Source organism: Erythrolamprus reginae, chromosome 2, assembly GCF_031021105.1.
Source record: "Erythrolamprus reginae isolate rEryReg1 chromosome 2, rEryReg1.hap1, whole genome shotgun sequence".
In the NCBI taxonomy this organism is placed as follows: Eukaryota; Metazoa; Chordata; class Lepidosauria; order Squamata; family Dipsadidae; genus Erythrolamprus; species Erythrolamprus reginae.
The window spans coordinates 298,601,121-298,618,083 of record NC_091951.1 but is presented as its reverse complement, the minus strand read 5'-3'; the positions used below and the strand labels follow the sequence as shown (position 1 = coordinate 298,618,083).

General features: G+C 37.2%; 1 protein-coding gene across 3 annotated transcripts in view; it reads right to left on the bottom strand.

The window, feature by feature from the left end:
- Positions 1 to 550: 550 nt before the first annotated feature.
- Positions 551 to 16,963, bottom strand: part of EFNA5 (ephrin A5) — a 233,781-nt gene continuing 217,368 nt past the window's right edge. For all 3 annotated transcript variants that reach the window (XM_070742951.1, XM_070742954.1, XM_070742953.1), the window contains exons 3-5: positions 7,334 to 7,399; positions 6,837 to 6,917; positions 551 to 4,910 (exon numbers count right to left, since the gene is read on the bottom strand). In XM_070742951.1, coding sequence (XP_070599052.1) covers positions 4,789 to 4,910; positions 6,837 to 6,917; positions 7,334 to 7,399 — 269 coding nt within the window. In that variant the 3' untranslated portion in view covers positions 551 to 4,788. The remainder of the gene's footprint in view (positions 4,911 to 6,836; positions 6,918 to 7,333; positions 7,400 to 16,963) is intronic.

Genomic DNA, 16,963 nt, shown 5'->3' with positions numbered 1-16,963 from the left:
TTGTCTGCCCTGTTTGCAGTCCTTGACGTCACCCCAGTCCACGCTTAGCAGAACATCTTACTTTATTCTGTATCAATTTACCATTCATCAGAAAAATAAGAGAGCACAATTGAAAACATTGAATTATTTGTATAGTCACAGTCTAGAACAGGGCTCAAACTTGAGGTCCATGAGTCGGATGCGCTGGCCACGTCCACACCTGATTTAGCGAAGGAGGGAAAAGTTGCGATACGTCACGTGACAATGCGAGTTTGACACTTCTGGTGTAGAAGATGGTGTGAATAACCATGCTAATAACTTATTCTTAAGCAGATGCTTGGGCTGGGGGGGGGGCAAAGAATATCACAGCACCCCGAATATAGATCAGACTGGATCTTGGTGGTGACAGCTCTAGGTATTTAATCTGTGCAGAAATTGCATTCCAAGCATTACAGAACTGCTCTGTGTTATATTTCTTGCAGGCTTCCATTCCCCCACAAATATTTAAGATGGAAAAAAAAGCCCCTGAACCAAAGGCATCATTCAGAAAATAAAAATGTAGCCTGAAATAATTTATTAAAATGATGAAAATCTTTAATTTTTTATTCAGATATAATTGTACGGACACGTGTATATACAAATACAGATTTTATGGGTTTGTTTTTTTAACACTTTTTGTTAAATTCATATAATGTAAGCATTTTAAAAACAGCACTCAATAAATAAGTGCAAAGAAACTGCAAAGCAGGGCAGTACAAGGACAGGACCACACTGAGTTGGACTTTCATACCCAGAAGGACACAATCAGTGGCTTCTTTAGGCCATTAAGGGTAACCATGGAAAGCAGATTCTGTAGGCTCATGGGCAACCTCCACTATGCCAGCATCTATTAAATTGTTCAGATAATGGCAGTAAGATTTTGGCAGGGAGATTAGTCTCAAATATGAAAAACATGGGTGAAGGCATGGCAAAAGTAGGGCACCGCAAGTCAGAAATAGATTTGCCCATTTACTGCTCCACTTTTAATGAGAACTTAAGGGAACTTGGTAGCAGGGAAGAGAAAGAGGAATCTGATGTACAGTAGATGGAAACAAGATACATAACTTACATAACTGGACTTATGGAGAAAAGTATGAAGAAGTTTGTTTTTCAAAATTTGCAAAAATTGATTCAGCCACTGCTTTCATAAAATATGTGAAAAAACTCCAAACACACATATTCCCTTGGTAGCTATTATTTCTTTCCTTCAATGGTTATACAGGAAAGAAAATTATTTACATATAACCCCCTGCTACATTTGGTGTTCAATGGGGTGAGGAATCAAGTCACTGTACATTATCACATATGTTGCTGGGAAGGCCCCTTTTTGAAACAATGACCCATGAAAAGAGGATTAAACAACTGGAAGAGAAAAATTGTTCTCACAAGAAGGAAGAATAAAATCCAAGCTGTTGTGAATACACATGCTAATGAAAACCTAACACCCAAAGAAAAATACCATGGGCTTCTAACAATAGACCATTAACTCCACGGACAAAACATCGATAACCAGATGCCACAATATTCCAAGTCCTGCCATTGTGAAATCTTGAGAGAGGCTGAATGGCTTTCATGTGTGAATCCTGTAGGGGGAGTGATCTGCGGGGGCTACATCTTCAGTAGCCATGATAGACTTTGGGGGGGGGATATATTCAGAAGGTGAATTGTTTATTTAAATTTTAATATCACGAAAATCTATTTTCTTCTCACTTACAAAAGACATAATAATCAAATTAATACTTTATTATCAAACACTATGTACAACAGAGGCTGCTAATAATACAGAATTTAAAGAACATAGCATTTTTTTTGTCTTAACTTGTCTTTCCTTCGCCAGCTGAGAAAGTACAGTACAAAACAATATTTCTAAACTAACACAAAATGTTACCTTGTTGTCTATTAAGGGATACACAGTATCCACCATACAGATCAATCCTTATTTCCCTGCTACCCTTTGCAAAGCCCTTAGCAAACTCGGACTGGATGGCATAGGGCAGACTGCCTGCATTGAGGGGGACCAAATGTTGTATCTCATATTTCATGCTTGAGAAAAGGGGCCATTATAAACATACATACTGGCATCTTTTTGAAGATGTCAGGACAACACGCACACACACACACATACCCAAGTGGGATAGATTAAAACATTTTCAGGCACTGGCCAGATTTGCATGAATGCACCATAAGGCTTGGTTAGCATCAGTGCTCCTGCATGAGTAGCAAACCTTGTTAAATATCAGTTCCAAGGAGATACGATCCATGGCCTGCACATACCAAAGAGTAAAACTATGGCTTGCTTATGGCTAATTTCTTTGATAAGAAGTTATGATTTGCTTTCAGTTGGAACATACAAATGGATGGTTTAGCATCTGCATCGTTTAGAAGTATTTATACTAATCAAGTCTTATGCCTCACTATGTCCTGTGAACGTGGCCATTTCTTGCTTAACAAGATTGCCTGATGCCATCAAATATCCGAAGGTACTGTAAACCTACTGCCGACAAATCTGCATTTGAGGCAGTGTAGCAATTAGCATCTGAACTGTAATTACAGTGTAGCTTTTAATCATTAGATTAGCAGTGGCGCCGTGGCAAAGCAAAAGTTTGAATTCACTGTGGTGACAATCTGTGGTTTAGAAAGCGTGCTATTGAGGCAAGTGGGTCCAGCCATTTATTATTGGTAGATAAATGATGAAAAAACAGCTATAGCCATTGTTAGGACAACGAACAGTGCGACTCATATTTGCAATTGGTAGGTTACACTTGTAGGATGTGCAACATTGTCTTTGCCTTGATCACTATTTTCAAGGTCATCCCTTCCTACCTATGTACCCAAATACACATTGAAGAGAGGAGACTGATTGATTGTATTCCGAGGAAAGCAGTGCCATTCCTCAGTGCTGATTATGAAACTTTTTTTAAAAAATTGTGTGCTATGTTAGACATCTCTGTGCTTTCAAATACAGCCCAGACTTTGTGGTATCAGGCAAGCCCAGAGCGCCTTATATTTACCATTTTATTCAGACTATTTTTGAATCCTGAAATTCTGCAACTTTCTTTTAGAAAAAAAAAATGCTTTCTTTTCATAATACAAATACAGGCATTTTCAAAATTTTGTCCATTTGCATTATGATTTAGTATTAAACTTTTCTTTTGCTATATTGTGAAAATTTAGTGAAACCTAGCCTCATTTTTTAAAAAAAGTTTTGTTCTCACTAATTTTGAGAGAAAAATAAGTTTGCTAAGTAGCTTTCATAATCTCTCTTATTTTGTACATCTAAATTTGGTCTGCCTAAGTTAATGGAATACTATAAAGAAGGCATTTCCTGGTAAATATTTTATGAGGCTATATCACAGCTGCCTAAAGATTCACCCCCGATTTCAACCAATCAGCATCCCATAATCTTGTCACAAATTACCACATTTTATCATCTTTATATAGGACAAGCATATATAATTATTTTCAGCATAAGGTATATCTAGATAATGTATTTTCTACTCTAGTGGATTTTTAGAAGCAACAAAACAGTTAAAAGTCTTTGGGAGTCTGTCTAGTTTATCTCCTGCCAATGAAGACATTTACACTAATTTTCAACTGTGTTGGAAAAGAAGAGAGAGATGAGATCAATGCCTCAACCTTTACTCTACAATTCAAAACAATCATCCTGTACTCTGTTCTTCCCATGCAGAACTCCCCTCCACCCTCTATGACAAATGTCCTGGTTCCTTTCTGGCAGCATTTAACTCCAAGAGTTGCCAAACTTTTAAGGAGGCAGAATTATCCATGACACTGGGGATTCTGTATCACTCACCAGGTTTACTCCATTCCGAGCTATTATCAACATAGTATGTATCATCACCCAGAGCTGGATCCAAGGCTACTGGCTACTAAGTAAGCCTTGGGAAAAGGTCACTTTATTCACACAGAAAATATATTTTAGAAGTGCAGAAATGCCTTTTTGCATTCGAACAAAATTTGTTGTAGCACCATGGTATCTGAGTTAAAAGAAAAGTAATCTGGTGTGCACTATCCACCTAGAGCGATACAGAGGCACTATCACTCCAACATAGCTTCCTAAACCTGACCTTGCATGTCAGTGGTCACTTTTTTATCCCCTAATGACAGAGCTTCTGCTATGGAGCATAACTTCTACAGTCAAGGACCTTTCAAGGCAGTTGCATACAAATAGTACCTCTTTTCTTTGAGGAGCCTGTTCACTGAGATATATCTATTCTTAATATCTTCCCTCCAGTCCTGACATGGTGACACAGTGCATTGCATGATCATCTTACAGTGCTGAACAAGGAGAAATAAATATTTTATTGAAAAGAGTAAAAAACTTCTCTTGGTTTTTTTTCCAAACAATTTCCTTATTCTTCGGCTAACTGAATCTCCTATTATTCTTCCTTCTCCAGATACAGATGGCCCAGTGAATTAACTAGGCAGTATCTTAAAGAGAGGCTGCAGAGGAAAGTAAGAATCACTAGTGTCAATATTGAAATTTGGCATTTTCATTTGGAGTCCATTTATTTTAGAAGGGATCAAGGAAAGCCAGGGAAAAGCTTGGGAATAGAAAGAGGTCTAGTTATTCCCCTTCAATTTTTGCTCAAAGTTCAGGTTGTAGAGGAGAGAAAGGGAGAAGACGGGGGAAGGAGAACAAACCAACATCTGCAAACCAATATAAAGTCCCGTTGCTGGGATGAGCAATTAAGCGGATCTTTGATGTTCCAAGATCCTGAAGTTGACTGTGGCCGCTTGCTGGAATATGTGCTATAACGTCAAAAGCATTGCTAGAAGGAACAGTATAGTTGTGAAAGGCTGACTGGATATCCTTAAGGTTTGAGCTGCATTCCCACCACGGGATGGCTCAGCTGATTCATGTACCGTATCATCTGTTCAAATAGAAAGCACACATTTGTATTTTATTTCCTTGAAAGATAAGACAACATACGTTATTTTAAAACTTTTTAATAGTTCCTTGGTTAAATGCCACGTGTTCCATTAAAAAAAACTTCATAAAGCCAGGTGCAACACTGGCTGAAATGTTGGACATTGTTCTCTCAATTAATTTTAGATTTTTCTTTGTCTTGTGTAGTTAGGCTACAGAAAATCAACAAATGTCCAAATGATGATTTATCAATTCCAAAAAAATTCCAAAGTTTCTGCCAGTAAAATTTGGCTATATAAAAATTTAAACAATATTTAACCTTAAAAACATATACATGATTATAATACATTATTAAGAAAAAAACCCATTTAACTTGAAGTTGAAAATATTCAGTTTAGTCACTGGGAATGTCTCTTTTATTCCTAAAAGAGACATTCCCAGTGACTAAACTGAATATTTTCAGCATCACAATTCCCTATTCCCTATTTGTATATCTTTCACTATGTAAAATGTAGGTATGGCTCTGGCTGTTTCATTAGGAGAAGCACAATTTATTTTGCATTAAGAGCTCTAACAACCAAAGGACATAAACTTGTACCCAGTAATTTCTATATCCACGTCTCTGCAGAAGTTTGATTCTGCTAAATTTAGAGGATAGGGATGTAGTACAAATGAGTAGAGGGGATATAGCTGGCAGTGACTATAACAAGCTTTAGAATATTCCTTTGAAAACTTCTTCCTACTCCTTTTGGGAGTTATCTTAGGTTCTGAGTTTCTGACATTTCTCTTTGCCAGAGGGTCTCTGCCTTGGATTCACTCCTTGTCAGCTTCTCTCTTCATCAGAGGAACTTTTGTTTGCCCTGCTGTCCCTTCAGCTTCCTTCATCTGAGAGCCTCTGCCTTAACCTTATTTGACTTCCTCTATAGGCCTCAGGTAGCTCTAGAAGAGGACACTCTGAAATCAAGAAATTGAATATATCTTGCGTCTTCTCCCCACTGGGAGGAATGGGGAGAAATGGGAAAATGGCCTTAATGTAAAGATAATGTCTAAAGCAATGCAAAGTCCACAGAAAAATGCAGACAATGTTCTTACAATATTTTTATTATTAAAACAGAACCAGCAGGCACACAATAAATCTTCATTGAGATCAGCTTCACCTGCTCTTATTTAATAATAATAATAATAATAATAATAATAATAATAATAATAATAATAATAATATGTAATGTATCTACAGAAGTGGGCTGCTTCCGGTTCATCAAACTGGTAAGTGGCGACAGTGGAAGGCTCCACCTACCCACCTAGGACGCTTCTGTGCGTGAGCGAAATGGTAGCAACAGGCTTTAGACCCCACTACTGCTATTAACAGAAATGTGGCAAGAATATAATCATATTCTTGTTGTCCAGTTGTCTGTCTTTTAAACCTGAAATCAATTTTATGTTATTCATAATTACTTACTGCACTTTACTGCATATATATATATATTCCTCTGGGACATTGTATTGTAAAATTCTGACCAAATTCATCTATATATTGGGACAGGGTAGCAACTAGATAAATTACATTTAAATTCTCATGACAACATATATATACATTTGTGTCTTTAAATATACATAACATTTTCCTCCTCTTGAATGGAAACACCAAAAAAATGGAGTGGGAATAGGACTAGGACAACTTTTTTTAAAAAAAATGAGATGCCATGCTTGAATAAGCAGATTGTCATGGAAAAAGAATACTTTTTCTCAACATCTTAAAAGAGAATTCTAGCATTAGCAAATCAGATATACCATAAGCATTATTAGCGCTGCAAGAAATGAGTAAAAGCAGAATAATTTTACCATGCAAATCATGCAGAGAAAGAAAGAGACGTAAAAGCTCCAGAAAGACAGAGGCATTTGTTAAAAGAGAGTCTCTAAGCATACTAACCTGCTGGTTCTAATGAATTTTCTACTTTGTCGTTAACATCGAAAACACGATCATGAACACCTATAGTTTTCATACAGTTGTCTATAACAAAAATAGAGATAACAGCCAAATAAGTTAGTGAGACACCCTTAAAATCCCCATTTTTCATTTTTTTAAATTTTTGCTTCATGTCTGTTTTCTATTTCTATTATAGGCATATATTTATAACTTATAAATTTATTTATAACTGTGGCCTGCTTTGAAACACCACAGTAGTTTTCTTTTTTGTACCACAATTGAAGAAACAACAAGTTAGCAACTGATGCATATGAAAAACAAATAAGAAAACTGCTTTGTGAAGAATGATTAAAAGATATGGCAAAAACAAAAAAAAGTGACGCTGAAAAGAAGAGACAACACATAGGATTTTAAAAGTTAAAAGAAGTTTAAACTGCCGTTTACTAAACCAAAGCATGCACTATAAAGTCAACTTCTAAAGCAAGGCATAAAGCACTTACTTGCAGGCCGTACGAAGACTTTCAGCTTTAAGCAGGCTCTTCTTCCATTATCAGCAATTGCAGATGCTGAAAAAGAAATACGAGATTGTAAAGCATAGTTATTCTTCATCTTAAGGGACAACATCCAACATTCTTCTTTTCTTTCTGCATATAATCATAGCACATTCTACCTACTATCAGGGGCATTCAAATAAGAAACAAAATTTCTAAATAACCAGTGTTCTGTATTTTTATATAACTTTTTGTTATTCATTTATTTTGCTTGCCTTCCTTTCACATGGGAGTGAAAACAGCACTGATAAGCCAAATTTTCTATCTCTTAATATCTATGTATATAAATAACAAACAAGGCTCAGTTGGTGGTCTTTCCTTGGAAGCCAAAATTCACAAATTGTCCACTTTAGCCAGAAGATGATAGCGATTTGGTCTCCCTTAGGTTATTGAACTGCAACTCTAATGATCCTTTGCTTTTGGTTATGTTGGCTAATAGTCCTAGGAATATTTGATTGTATTTATTCTTGCTTCAGTTCAAACATAAAACTTGGATAGAAATAGGTTTCTTTACAGATATGAAGTGGACTCTATGTGGCACAGTATGCCTCATCAAAGAAGTCACATTGTGAATGGGTCTAGTGAAAATGGCAATTTTAATACAACAGTGGACTAGCAGAATACGTCTCTACATAGCTTGAATAATAATACATCCATGATGTATATATTTGTTTAATATTTGTTTGTTTGTTTGTCAACAAATGCAAGGAAATAGAAGACATGAAAAAAATGACACAAATAAATGGATATAAAGAAGCAAAAATAGCCATAAAATGAGTACATACAAATGGGGACAGTGAGACAGGGATGGTAGGCACCTTGGAGAACTTATGCATTCCCCCTTAGGGACTTCTTAAAAAATGTGTAAGGTACAGAGCAGACAGTTTAAGGTAAAAGGTATGGGGTTTAGAAAAACTAACAACAGGATCAGGTAGTGTGATCCAGATTTAGTTTGTATCTATTGATAGCCCGAGTGTTATTGTGGTTGAAATTAAAGTAGTTGTTAACAGGTAGGACATTAAGATAGATGATCTTATGTACTCAACTTAAGTCGGAATGTAGACGGCATAGTTCAAGATTATCCAGGCCTAAAATTTCAAGCCTAGTGGAATAAGGAATTTTATTGTGAGCAGAAGGTTTCATTGGGAACTTCCATTGCAACATTGAAAAAAAAATAGCCTAGTAGGAGTTTAGGTGACTTGTATGCGTGTAAGAAAGGTGTTTGTTTTTTAAAAAAACAAATGTTTCAAATTTTCTGCACCTATGAAAAATATTTGAAAGGTTTGTTTTGAAAATTGGGTTAGGATGAACAAACTACACCTGCTTGAAACAACTTTCTTTGGAAAGCTTGTAGGGCTGCTTCAAAGGCTATGTTTGATTTTCCACTTCTCCATGCATAACTGCTTTTCTTCACTATTAGATCAGATAAAACAATTATCTATGCATGGATATATTCATAAAATCACATGGTTTAAAACAGCCATCTGAACCTTCCAAAGGTCATGCCTGTTTTAGAGCTTCAAGTAGGGGTATTTCTCTTGCACCAGTGGTGGGTTGCTCCTGTTTTAGCAAACCGGTAGCGGTGGTAGTAGTAGGCTCAGCCCCTCTACCTGGGACGCTTCTGTGCATGGGCAGAGGCAGCGACAGGATTTAGAACCAACTACTGTTTCCACCCTATTGCTTTTGGCTCTTTTGGCTTTTGGCCTTTGATTTATCAATATAGCATTGTAAACTGAATACAGGTAATCCTTGACTTACAACAGTTCATTTAATAACCGTTCGAAGTTAGAACAGTATTAAAAAACCTGACTTATGAGCATTTTTCAAACTTATGATTATTGTAGCATCCCCATGGTCACGTACTCCAAATTCAGACACTTGGCAACTGATTCATATTTATGGTGGTTGCAGGATCTTCTGGATCAATGGTCACCAACCTGTGGTGGTTAGCAAGAAAATTTTGGTGGTCTGCAGAAAAATGATTTGCATTTTTTACATGGCAGTAAATGCTATTTGTCTTTTTAAAAAAAATCATATTAGTGTTCCGTGGGATTTAAAATTATTAACCTAGTGGTCCCTGAGGTCCAAAAGGTTGGTGACTCCTGCTCTGGATCACGTGATCACCTTTTGTAATCTTCCAAGAAGCAAAGTCAATGGGAAAACCAGATTGACTTAACAATTGCAGTAATTCACTTAACAACTGTGGCAAGAGGCGGCATAAAACTTAACAAATATTTCAGGAACATAAATTTTGGACTTTATTGTTGTTGTAAGTCAAGGACTATTTCTAAGTGCTGATTCTAAAAACCAAGCAGCTACAGATTATACTCTTGTATAAGACTGAGTTTATATTATTTATCTACCTTCAGTGACAAATAACAGAAAATCATAAATCTGTACTACCTAAAATTAAATGTGATATATTTGCTAAATTCTCTCTTATAAACTCCCTGGACTTAAGCTCTATGTATAATTTAGCTAGTCTGGAATGAAGATTCTAAATAAGCTGTCTGTCTGATTTGGACATTCCAAGAGATTGTGATTTTTCCACATAAGCAAAATTAACCTTCCTTCTATTTTTCAGCAATTTGAGCAACTTAATGGTTTGAGCCATTATTGTAAGAGCTTGTGTCCAAGTAGTATACTAAGCTAAACAAATGTATCTATCTAATGTGATTGCTAAGAATCAATACTGACTTGACGGCACATAATCAATCATAACAATGTAAAATGGGTATGCATTATATATATGTCCATGGAGAAAAACCATTAGAAATAAATTATTCTTGACAATATTGAGGTTGAACAGGACTTTTCTTTTCAATCAGCCAACACATTCTTCAATCCTTTATTACAACATGAGGATTACCTTAGAGTAGAGAAAATATGATTCAGTTACCATATAGTCCCAGGAATAAAAGTAGTGGAGGAATATTACCAGTAAATGTCCTGGGCAAAGAGACATTTCTATAATAGTTCAGAAGTTTGAACTTTTTATCAGGGATCATTCATAGATTATTTAATTTGGAGGCCTTCATTTAATGTGATGTGCAATTATCATTGATTTTTTAAAAAATGTTTTGAATACTACAAATAATGTCTGTTAATAACTGGTTTTGTTTGCTCATAGATTAATGTATGTGATATGTTATGGTTTGGCAATATTTATAGGTTTATTTATTTAATTGAACCTACTATGTACCATAGCAAAATGAATTATGATTCTATGCCATCTAGATAATAGGCTATCAAAGATTGGAGATTTAAGAGTGTATATGGAATATAGACCTAACACAATGCTAATTAAGATAAATTGTTGCAGATTATGATATAAATTCAAGAAGGCCATAGAACAGTGATGGTGAACCTTTCTCCCCCTCGGGTGCCGAAAGTACGTACGTACACACTACTGCATGCGTACCCACACCCATAATTCAATGCCTGGGGAGGGTGAAATTTGCCTCCCCTGCCACCCCGGAGGCCCTCTGGAGGCCAGAAACATCCCATTTCCCAACTTACGGTTTCCCAACTTAGAGGCTTCCCTGGAGCCTGGGGAAGGCAAAAATGTCCTCCCCCATCCCTCCATAGGCTCTCTGAAAGCTGAAAATGCCCTCCCAGAGCCTACATGCGATCCAAAAATCAGCTGAGTGGTATGCACATGCATGCTGGAGAGAAGTTAGGGCAACAGCTTGTGGCTGGCAAATATGGCTCCGTTTGCCACCTGTGGTACCTGTGCCATATGTTTGCTATCACTGTCATAGAGGATGGTCCAAAAATGTTATGATGGTGTCACAAACAGGGAAAAGTATATGTGATCTACTTCACTTGGTGAAATTGCATACAGACCCATGAAGATTGAGCAAATATGCTGATAAATAGTTCTGAAAGTTGTTATTAGTATTATATGTGAATGTAAAGTTAATAATCATCGATTTCTGTGTATAGCTAGTCAACAATCCAAATATTACATTTCAAGGTAGATAGGAATTACAGTTAAGGGATAGATCGCTGAAAAATGATATGCTGCTTTATAAAACAATTGTTCATGATGCAATGCTGCATTTTAGATAGTGTCCAAAATGATGCTAATTTGGAAAGCATATAAATATAGGCAGAATCAGGAACTTGTGGCTCAATTATTGCAATGCCCCTAACATGGGGCTACCCTTAAAGAGCATTCAGAGACTACAGAATCCAGAACGCAGCTGTGAGAGCTGTTGTAGTTGTGCCTAGGTACACCCACATAACTCCATCACTCCGTGAGCTGCACTGGCTTCCAACTGGTCCCCGAGTGCAATTTAAGGTGATGATTATTACCTATAAAGCCCTACATGGCTTAAGACCAGGTTATTTGCGGGACCATCTTCTGTCTCACAGTTACCAGTGGCCCACAGTGTTGGCCTTCTCCAAGTTCCATCAGCCAATGTTGGCTGGTGGGACTGTAGGGAAGGGCCTTGTACATTGTGTTGCTGTTGCTGTGAGCCGCCCTGAGTCTGCGGAGAGGGGCGGCATACAAATCTGATTAAACTTAAACTTAAACTTCTATGTGGCAACTCTGGCCTTATGGAACCAACTATCCCTGGAGAGACTCCCCGCCCTCATCCTCCTAACCTTCTGGAAGGCCTTAAAAACATGGCTTTGCTGACAGGCCTGTGACCATTGAGCCATAGTATCCTGCTCCGGCCTAGAATGAAGAATGTCTGTTATGAGGTATTTATTTATTTATTTATTTATTTATTTATTTATTTATTTATTTATTTATTTAATTAATTTATTTATTTTTTGATTTGATTTGATTTGATTTGTATGCCGCCCCTCTCCAGAGACTCGGGGCAGATAACAGCAATAATAGCATACAATAATAATCCAATAATAAAAATGATTAAAAACCCATTAATATAAAAACCAAACATACATAGAGACATACCATGCATAAAATTGTAAAGGCCTAGGGGGAAAGAGTATCTCAATTCCCCCATGCCTGGCGGCATAGGTGGGTTTTAAGTAGCTTACGAAAGGCAAGGAGGGTGGGGGCAATTCTAATCTCTGGGGGGAGTTGGTTCTAGAGGGCCGGGGCCACCACAGAGAAGGCTCTTCCCCTGGGTCCCGCCAAGCGGCATTGTTTAGTTGAGGGGACCCGGAGAAGGCCCACTCTGTGGGACCTAACTGGTTGCTGGGATTCGTGCGGCAGAAGGCGGTCCCGGAGATATTCTAGTCCGATGCCATGAAGGGTTTTATAGGTCATAACCAACACTTTGAATTGTGACCGGAAACTGATCGGCAACCAATGCAGACTACGGAGTGTTGGTGTAACATGGGCAGATTTGGGAAAGCCCATGATTGCTCTCGCAGCTGCATTCTGCACGATCTGAAGTTTCTGAACACTTTTCAAAGGTTTAGTGTAATTTATTGTTTTATTCATATACGCCATCCTGAGTCTGTCAGGAATGGACAGCTTATAAATCTAATAAAATAAATAAAAATAAAATAAACTCTTTGGGACATTGATTTAAAGACATATCTGCTTTCAAATGACAAAATATTGGGTTAAGAGGGGGAAAAAATCCAAGACAAAAAAAAAAGATTAAGGAGAATAAGAAGTCTGCCTCTTTTAATCGTAAACAAAATTGCATTATGATGTTTCTCAGCTTTAAGTCATATTCAAAGACAAATACTTAAGAAGTGCTAACAGCTGGCTTCCCTGTGTGCTCTCAATAAATCAAATATGAGGGAAGCCTTTACTGACATTTATTGTAAAGAATGTGTTACAGGGCAAAGTATTGCACTCTGTGGAGGCGTGCAGGAAACTGGCCCCCTTCCAGAGGCCTCTGATGAATATACAAATCTTATTCAAGACAGATTAGGTTGCTTAATAAAATAGAAATATCGTGTTCTCTATCTAACAACAGGAATACAGGTACAGAGGAAACTTCTTCATTACCTTAAATGACCAAAATGTGCAATTCTTTCTATGGCATCCTATCTTTTAATTGCCTTTACAAATGACATATAAAAGCATATTCAAAGGCAGGATGTCAATTGTTATACTTATGCATTGCAAGCTGTGCCTTTGCAGAGCAGTATAGGATAATCCATTATACAGTGGATTTTTCTCTCTGACAAAACAGCAAGGCAAGAATTTCCATAAACTTGCTTTCAGACTACAAATTATTTATCTTACAATGAAAAGTTCCAAATACAATTCTAACTTTTATGACCACAGAAAAGTTTTTAAAACTGCAATGACTATTACATAAAGTCACCTCAAATAGTGAAACTCTCTAGTGATTAAATGCTAAATCGTCATTAATAAAACCAGCTCAAAATAATTTTAATGTAACATCCTGAAAATATTGCTTATATTCCAATTGGTTGATAATTCCCCAACTAATATCACAGAATATCTCCGGGACCGCCTTCTGCCACACTAATCCCAGCGACCAGTTAGGTCTCACAGAGTTGGCCTTCTCCGGATCCCGGCAACTAAACAATGTCATTTGGCGGGACCCAGAGGAAGAGCCTTCTCTGTGGTGGCCCCGACTCTTTGGAACCAACTCCCCCCAGATATCAGAGTTGCCCCCACCCTCCTTGCCTTTCGTAAGCTCCTTAAAACCCACCTCTGTCGTCAGGCATGGGGGAATTGAGACCTTCCCTTCCCCCTAGGCTTATAAAATTTATGCATGGTATGTCAGTATATATGATTGGTTTCTTAAATTGGGGCTTTTTAAATTAACTTAAATATTAGATTTGTTTACATTGTATTATTATTGCTGTTAGCCGCCCCGAGTCTATGGAGAGGGGCGGCATACAAATCTGATTAATAAAATAAATAAATAAATAAATAAATAAATAATAAAGGGGAATATTTGTAGCTCAGGATTGAAATGAGGGGTCCTTGGTCCTCTCTGAACTTGGTTGTCTTCTTGCAGATGTTTCATGATCTGAAGTAAGTAATATAAAAAAAAATGATAGTTGATATTATCTAGTTTGAGTAATGAAATGTCTGCAAGAAAACAACGAAGCTCAGATAGCACCAAGGACTGGTCAGATTCCCAACTGAGCATCAAATTAACTTGAACACCAAATTAGAAATGACTGTCTTATTTCATTTCTTCCAATTCTATATTTTACTATTATAACTCTTAATATATTCATTGACTGATTATGCACCAATTAATCAGTGTGGATTCTTAGTGACTACATTTTCTCCAAGATTATTCCTTCTCAATGTTCTGCTCTGGCCTACGCAGATCGGAACAAAGGGAAAATATACACATTGAGATTTCAAATCAAACACTTTAATATGAAAAGCAGTATTTATACAAGTAAATTCAGGCATTTCAGTCCATCTTGGCAGCTTTCTCCTGTTAAATTAGCTAAGAGATAAAGGTCCGTGCAGCCCCCGAGAGTCAAAGCTAATTAGCACATTCTTCAGTGAGATAATGTTTCTGTAGACACACATACACATTCATGACTCTCCAGGTTTTGCTCACATAGCTTCATCTCTGCCCGTTGATTTTAGAAGAATAAGAGCAGGTTGCTAGGAAGTTATAGAAATCGTCCTTTTATATTCTGTCTGGGTGTGGTCAACTGTTTCCTAGAGATACAACTGTCTAGACTTTCTTTCATAGATTCACCTTCTGAACTTTTTCCCACAAAGATATTCCTATTGGCTCCTTGACCTTCTGACCCAGGCATCAAATAGGGGCTCCTGATCTCCCATGTCTCCCTCCTCCTCTGACTCAGACATTACCATCACTAGGGGTTCTGCAGTCTCTGGAGGTTCCTCAGGTTCCAATTCTCCCTCACTCTCACTCTCTGACTCAGTTGTCAAGAACACTGGCTTAGGGTACCAAGACAAACCAAGTTCATCCTCCTCAGAATCTGTGACTACCTGACCCGGTCATGGACCACTTATAACACTTATAACACTCAATGTGGTCTTTCAGGTAATCTAACAGTACAACCATTGTCACTGTAACCGACTACAGTGGTTGATTTGTTTGCTGAACTATTGGATGGGAGGGGAGGGGTTTGGCTATCTACAGATTTCTCAGGAGCTTTCTTCAACCAAAGTTAAAAAGCATCAATACTGCTTCTTTATGTTCAACTTTCATTTCCACAACGCATCATAGAGAAAACCATTTCTAGGGTCTTATTTTTGTAGATACAAGTAGTCCTTGATCTTTAACTTGTCATATAATGACCATGTGAAGCAGGGTGGATAAAAAATGATGATTTTTTTAAAAAAATATGATATCAGATGTTTAAAATTTAAGTTGGATTTTTAAAGATTTAAATCAGATTTTTTTTTCTTTTTATCAAATTTATTTTAATAAAACACTTTTGAAATTAAAAAATCTACCGTATCTAATAGATTAGTTTTCTATTTAAGATACATTAATAATTTTGTTTATTCAGCATGAAATGGAACTTAGTTACGTAGAATTAGGCTACATATTCTGCAATATTGGAACTGTTGATGAGTCAACAGCAGGTCAGAGACGGAGCCACTTTGTGACAAGGATGACAGTTGCTCTTTATAAACTATTGTTTCAATTGAGTTGATTTAAATCAAACTTTTTTACTTGATTTAAATCAAATCCACCTTGATGCAAAGTTACAACAGATGTGTCTCCCCCCCACCCCCAGTAGCATTTTGGAAGTTTGGTTACAAATTCATCTTTGCAGCATATCATGGTCACGTGACCACAATTTGTAATATATTTATTTTGCCAGGGTGGGTTTTTTTGGGGGGGGGGAGTTTACTTCTGGTTTCTGACAAAAACCCCCAACAACCCTCATTGAGCAAAATGCATTCACAATGACTGTGGTAATGACTACTGCAAAAAATGGGCGGAGGGGGATTAGGTCTGATCATGTGATGGGTTTGGTTAGGGTTGTAAATTGATATTTACTTCTATAGAGACATTCAACATCAGAATATATATCAATGGATTCATTACTATTCTATCAAGTGCTTGCTGCATATTTCTTGACATCTTTACTGTTAATAAAAGGCAGAAGCCATTCAGCACTTCAACATCTTATCAATTCTAAGGCTAGTTGCAGTGTACATATCCCTTGTTTAGTGGCTGCCTCATTTAGTGACTATTCAGTAATGACAGTGATGAGATAACCAGATCTTGCATTTAGAATCTGTTCAGATCTGTAAAGCAAAGGAAAACTGAAGTTTGTTTGTGGTTTCAATTGGCAATTACTAACTTAATGATTGAATTGTCAATCCCAATTGCAGTCACTAAACAAGGATTATCAGTATTTTCTGCCATGTTTGGGCATTATATTTAATCTTAGGCTGCTGGGTTGCTATAAGCAAAATCTATAGAGAAGCTGGCAAGAAGTCAGAGGTTGATCTTCCCACATTTTTGCCCACCTGACCATGTTCCATAGCACCTGACCGAAGCACACATCCCCACCTGCATTATAAAGTAAATTTGCCCCTTGCACTTCCTCCTCACCTGTCTGCACCTGCTTGCCTGGGACTCTCACCAATTCCCACTTAACAACCTGTGCAATCTTGGGGTTATGACCAGTGTTCCCTCTAATTTTTTGGGGGGG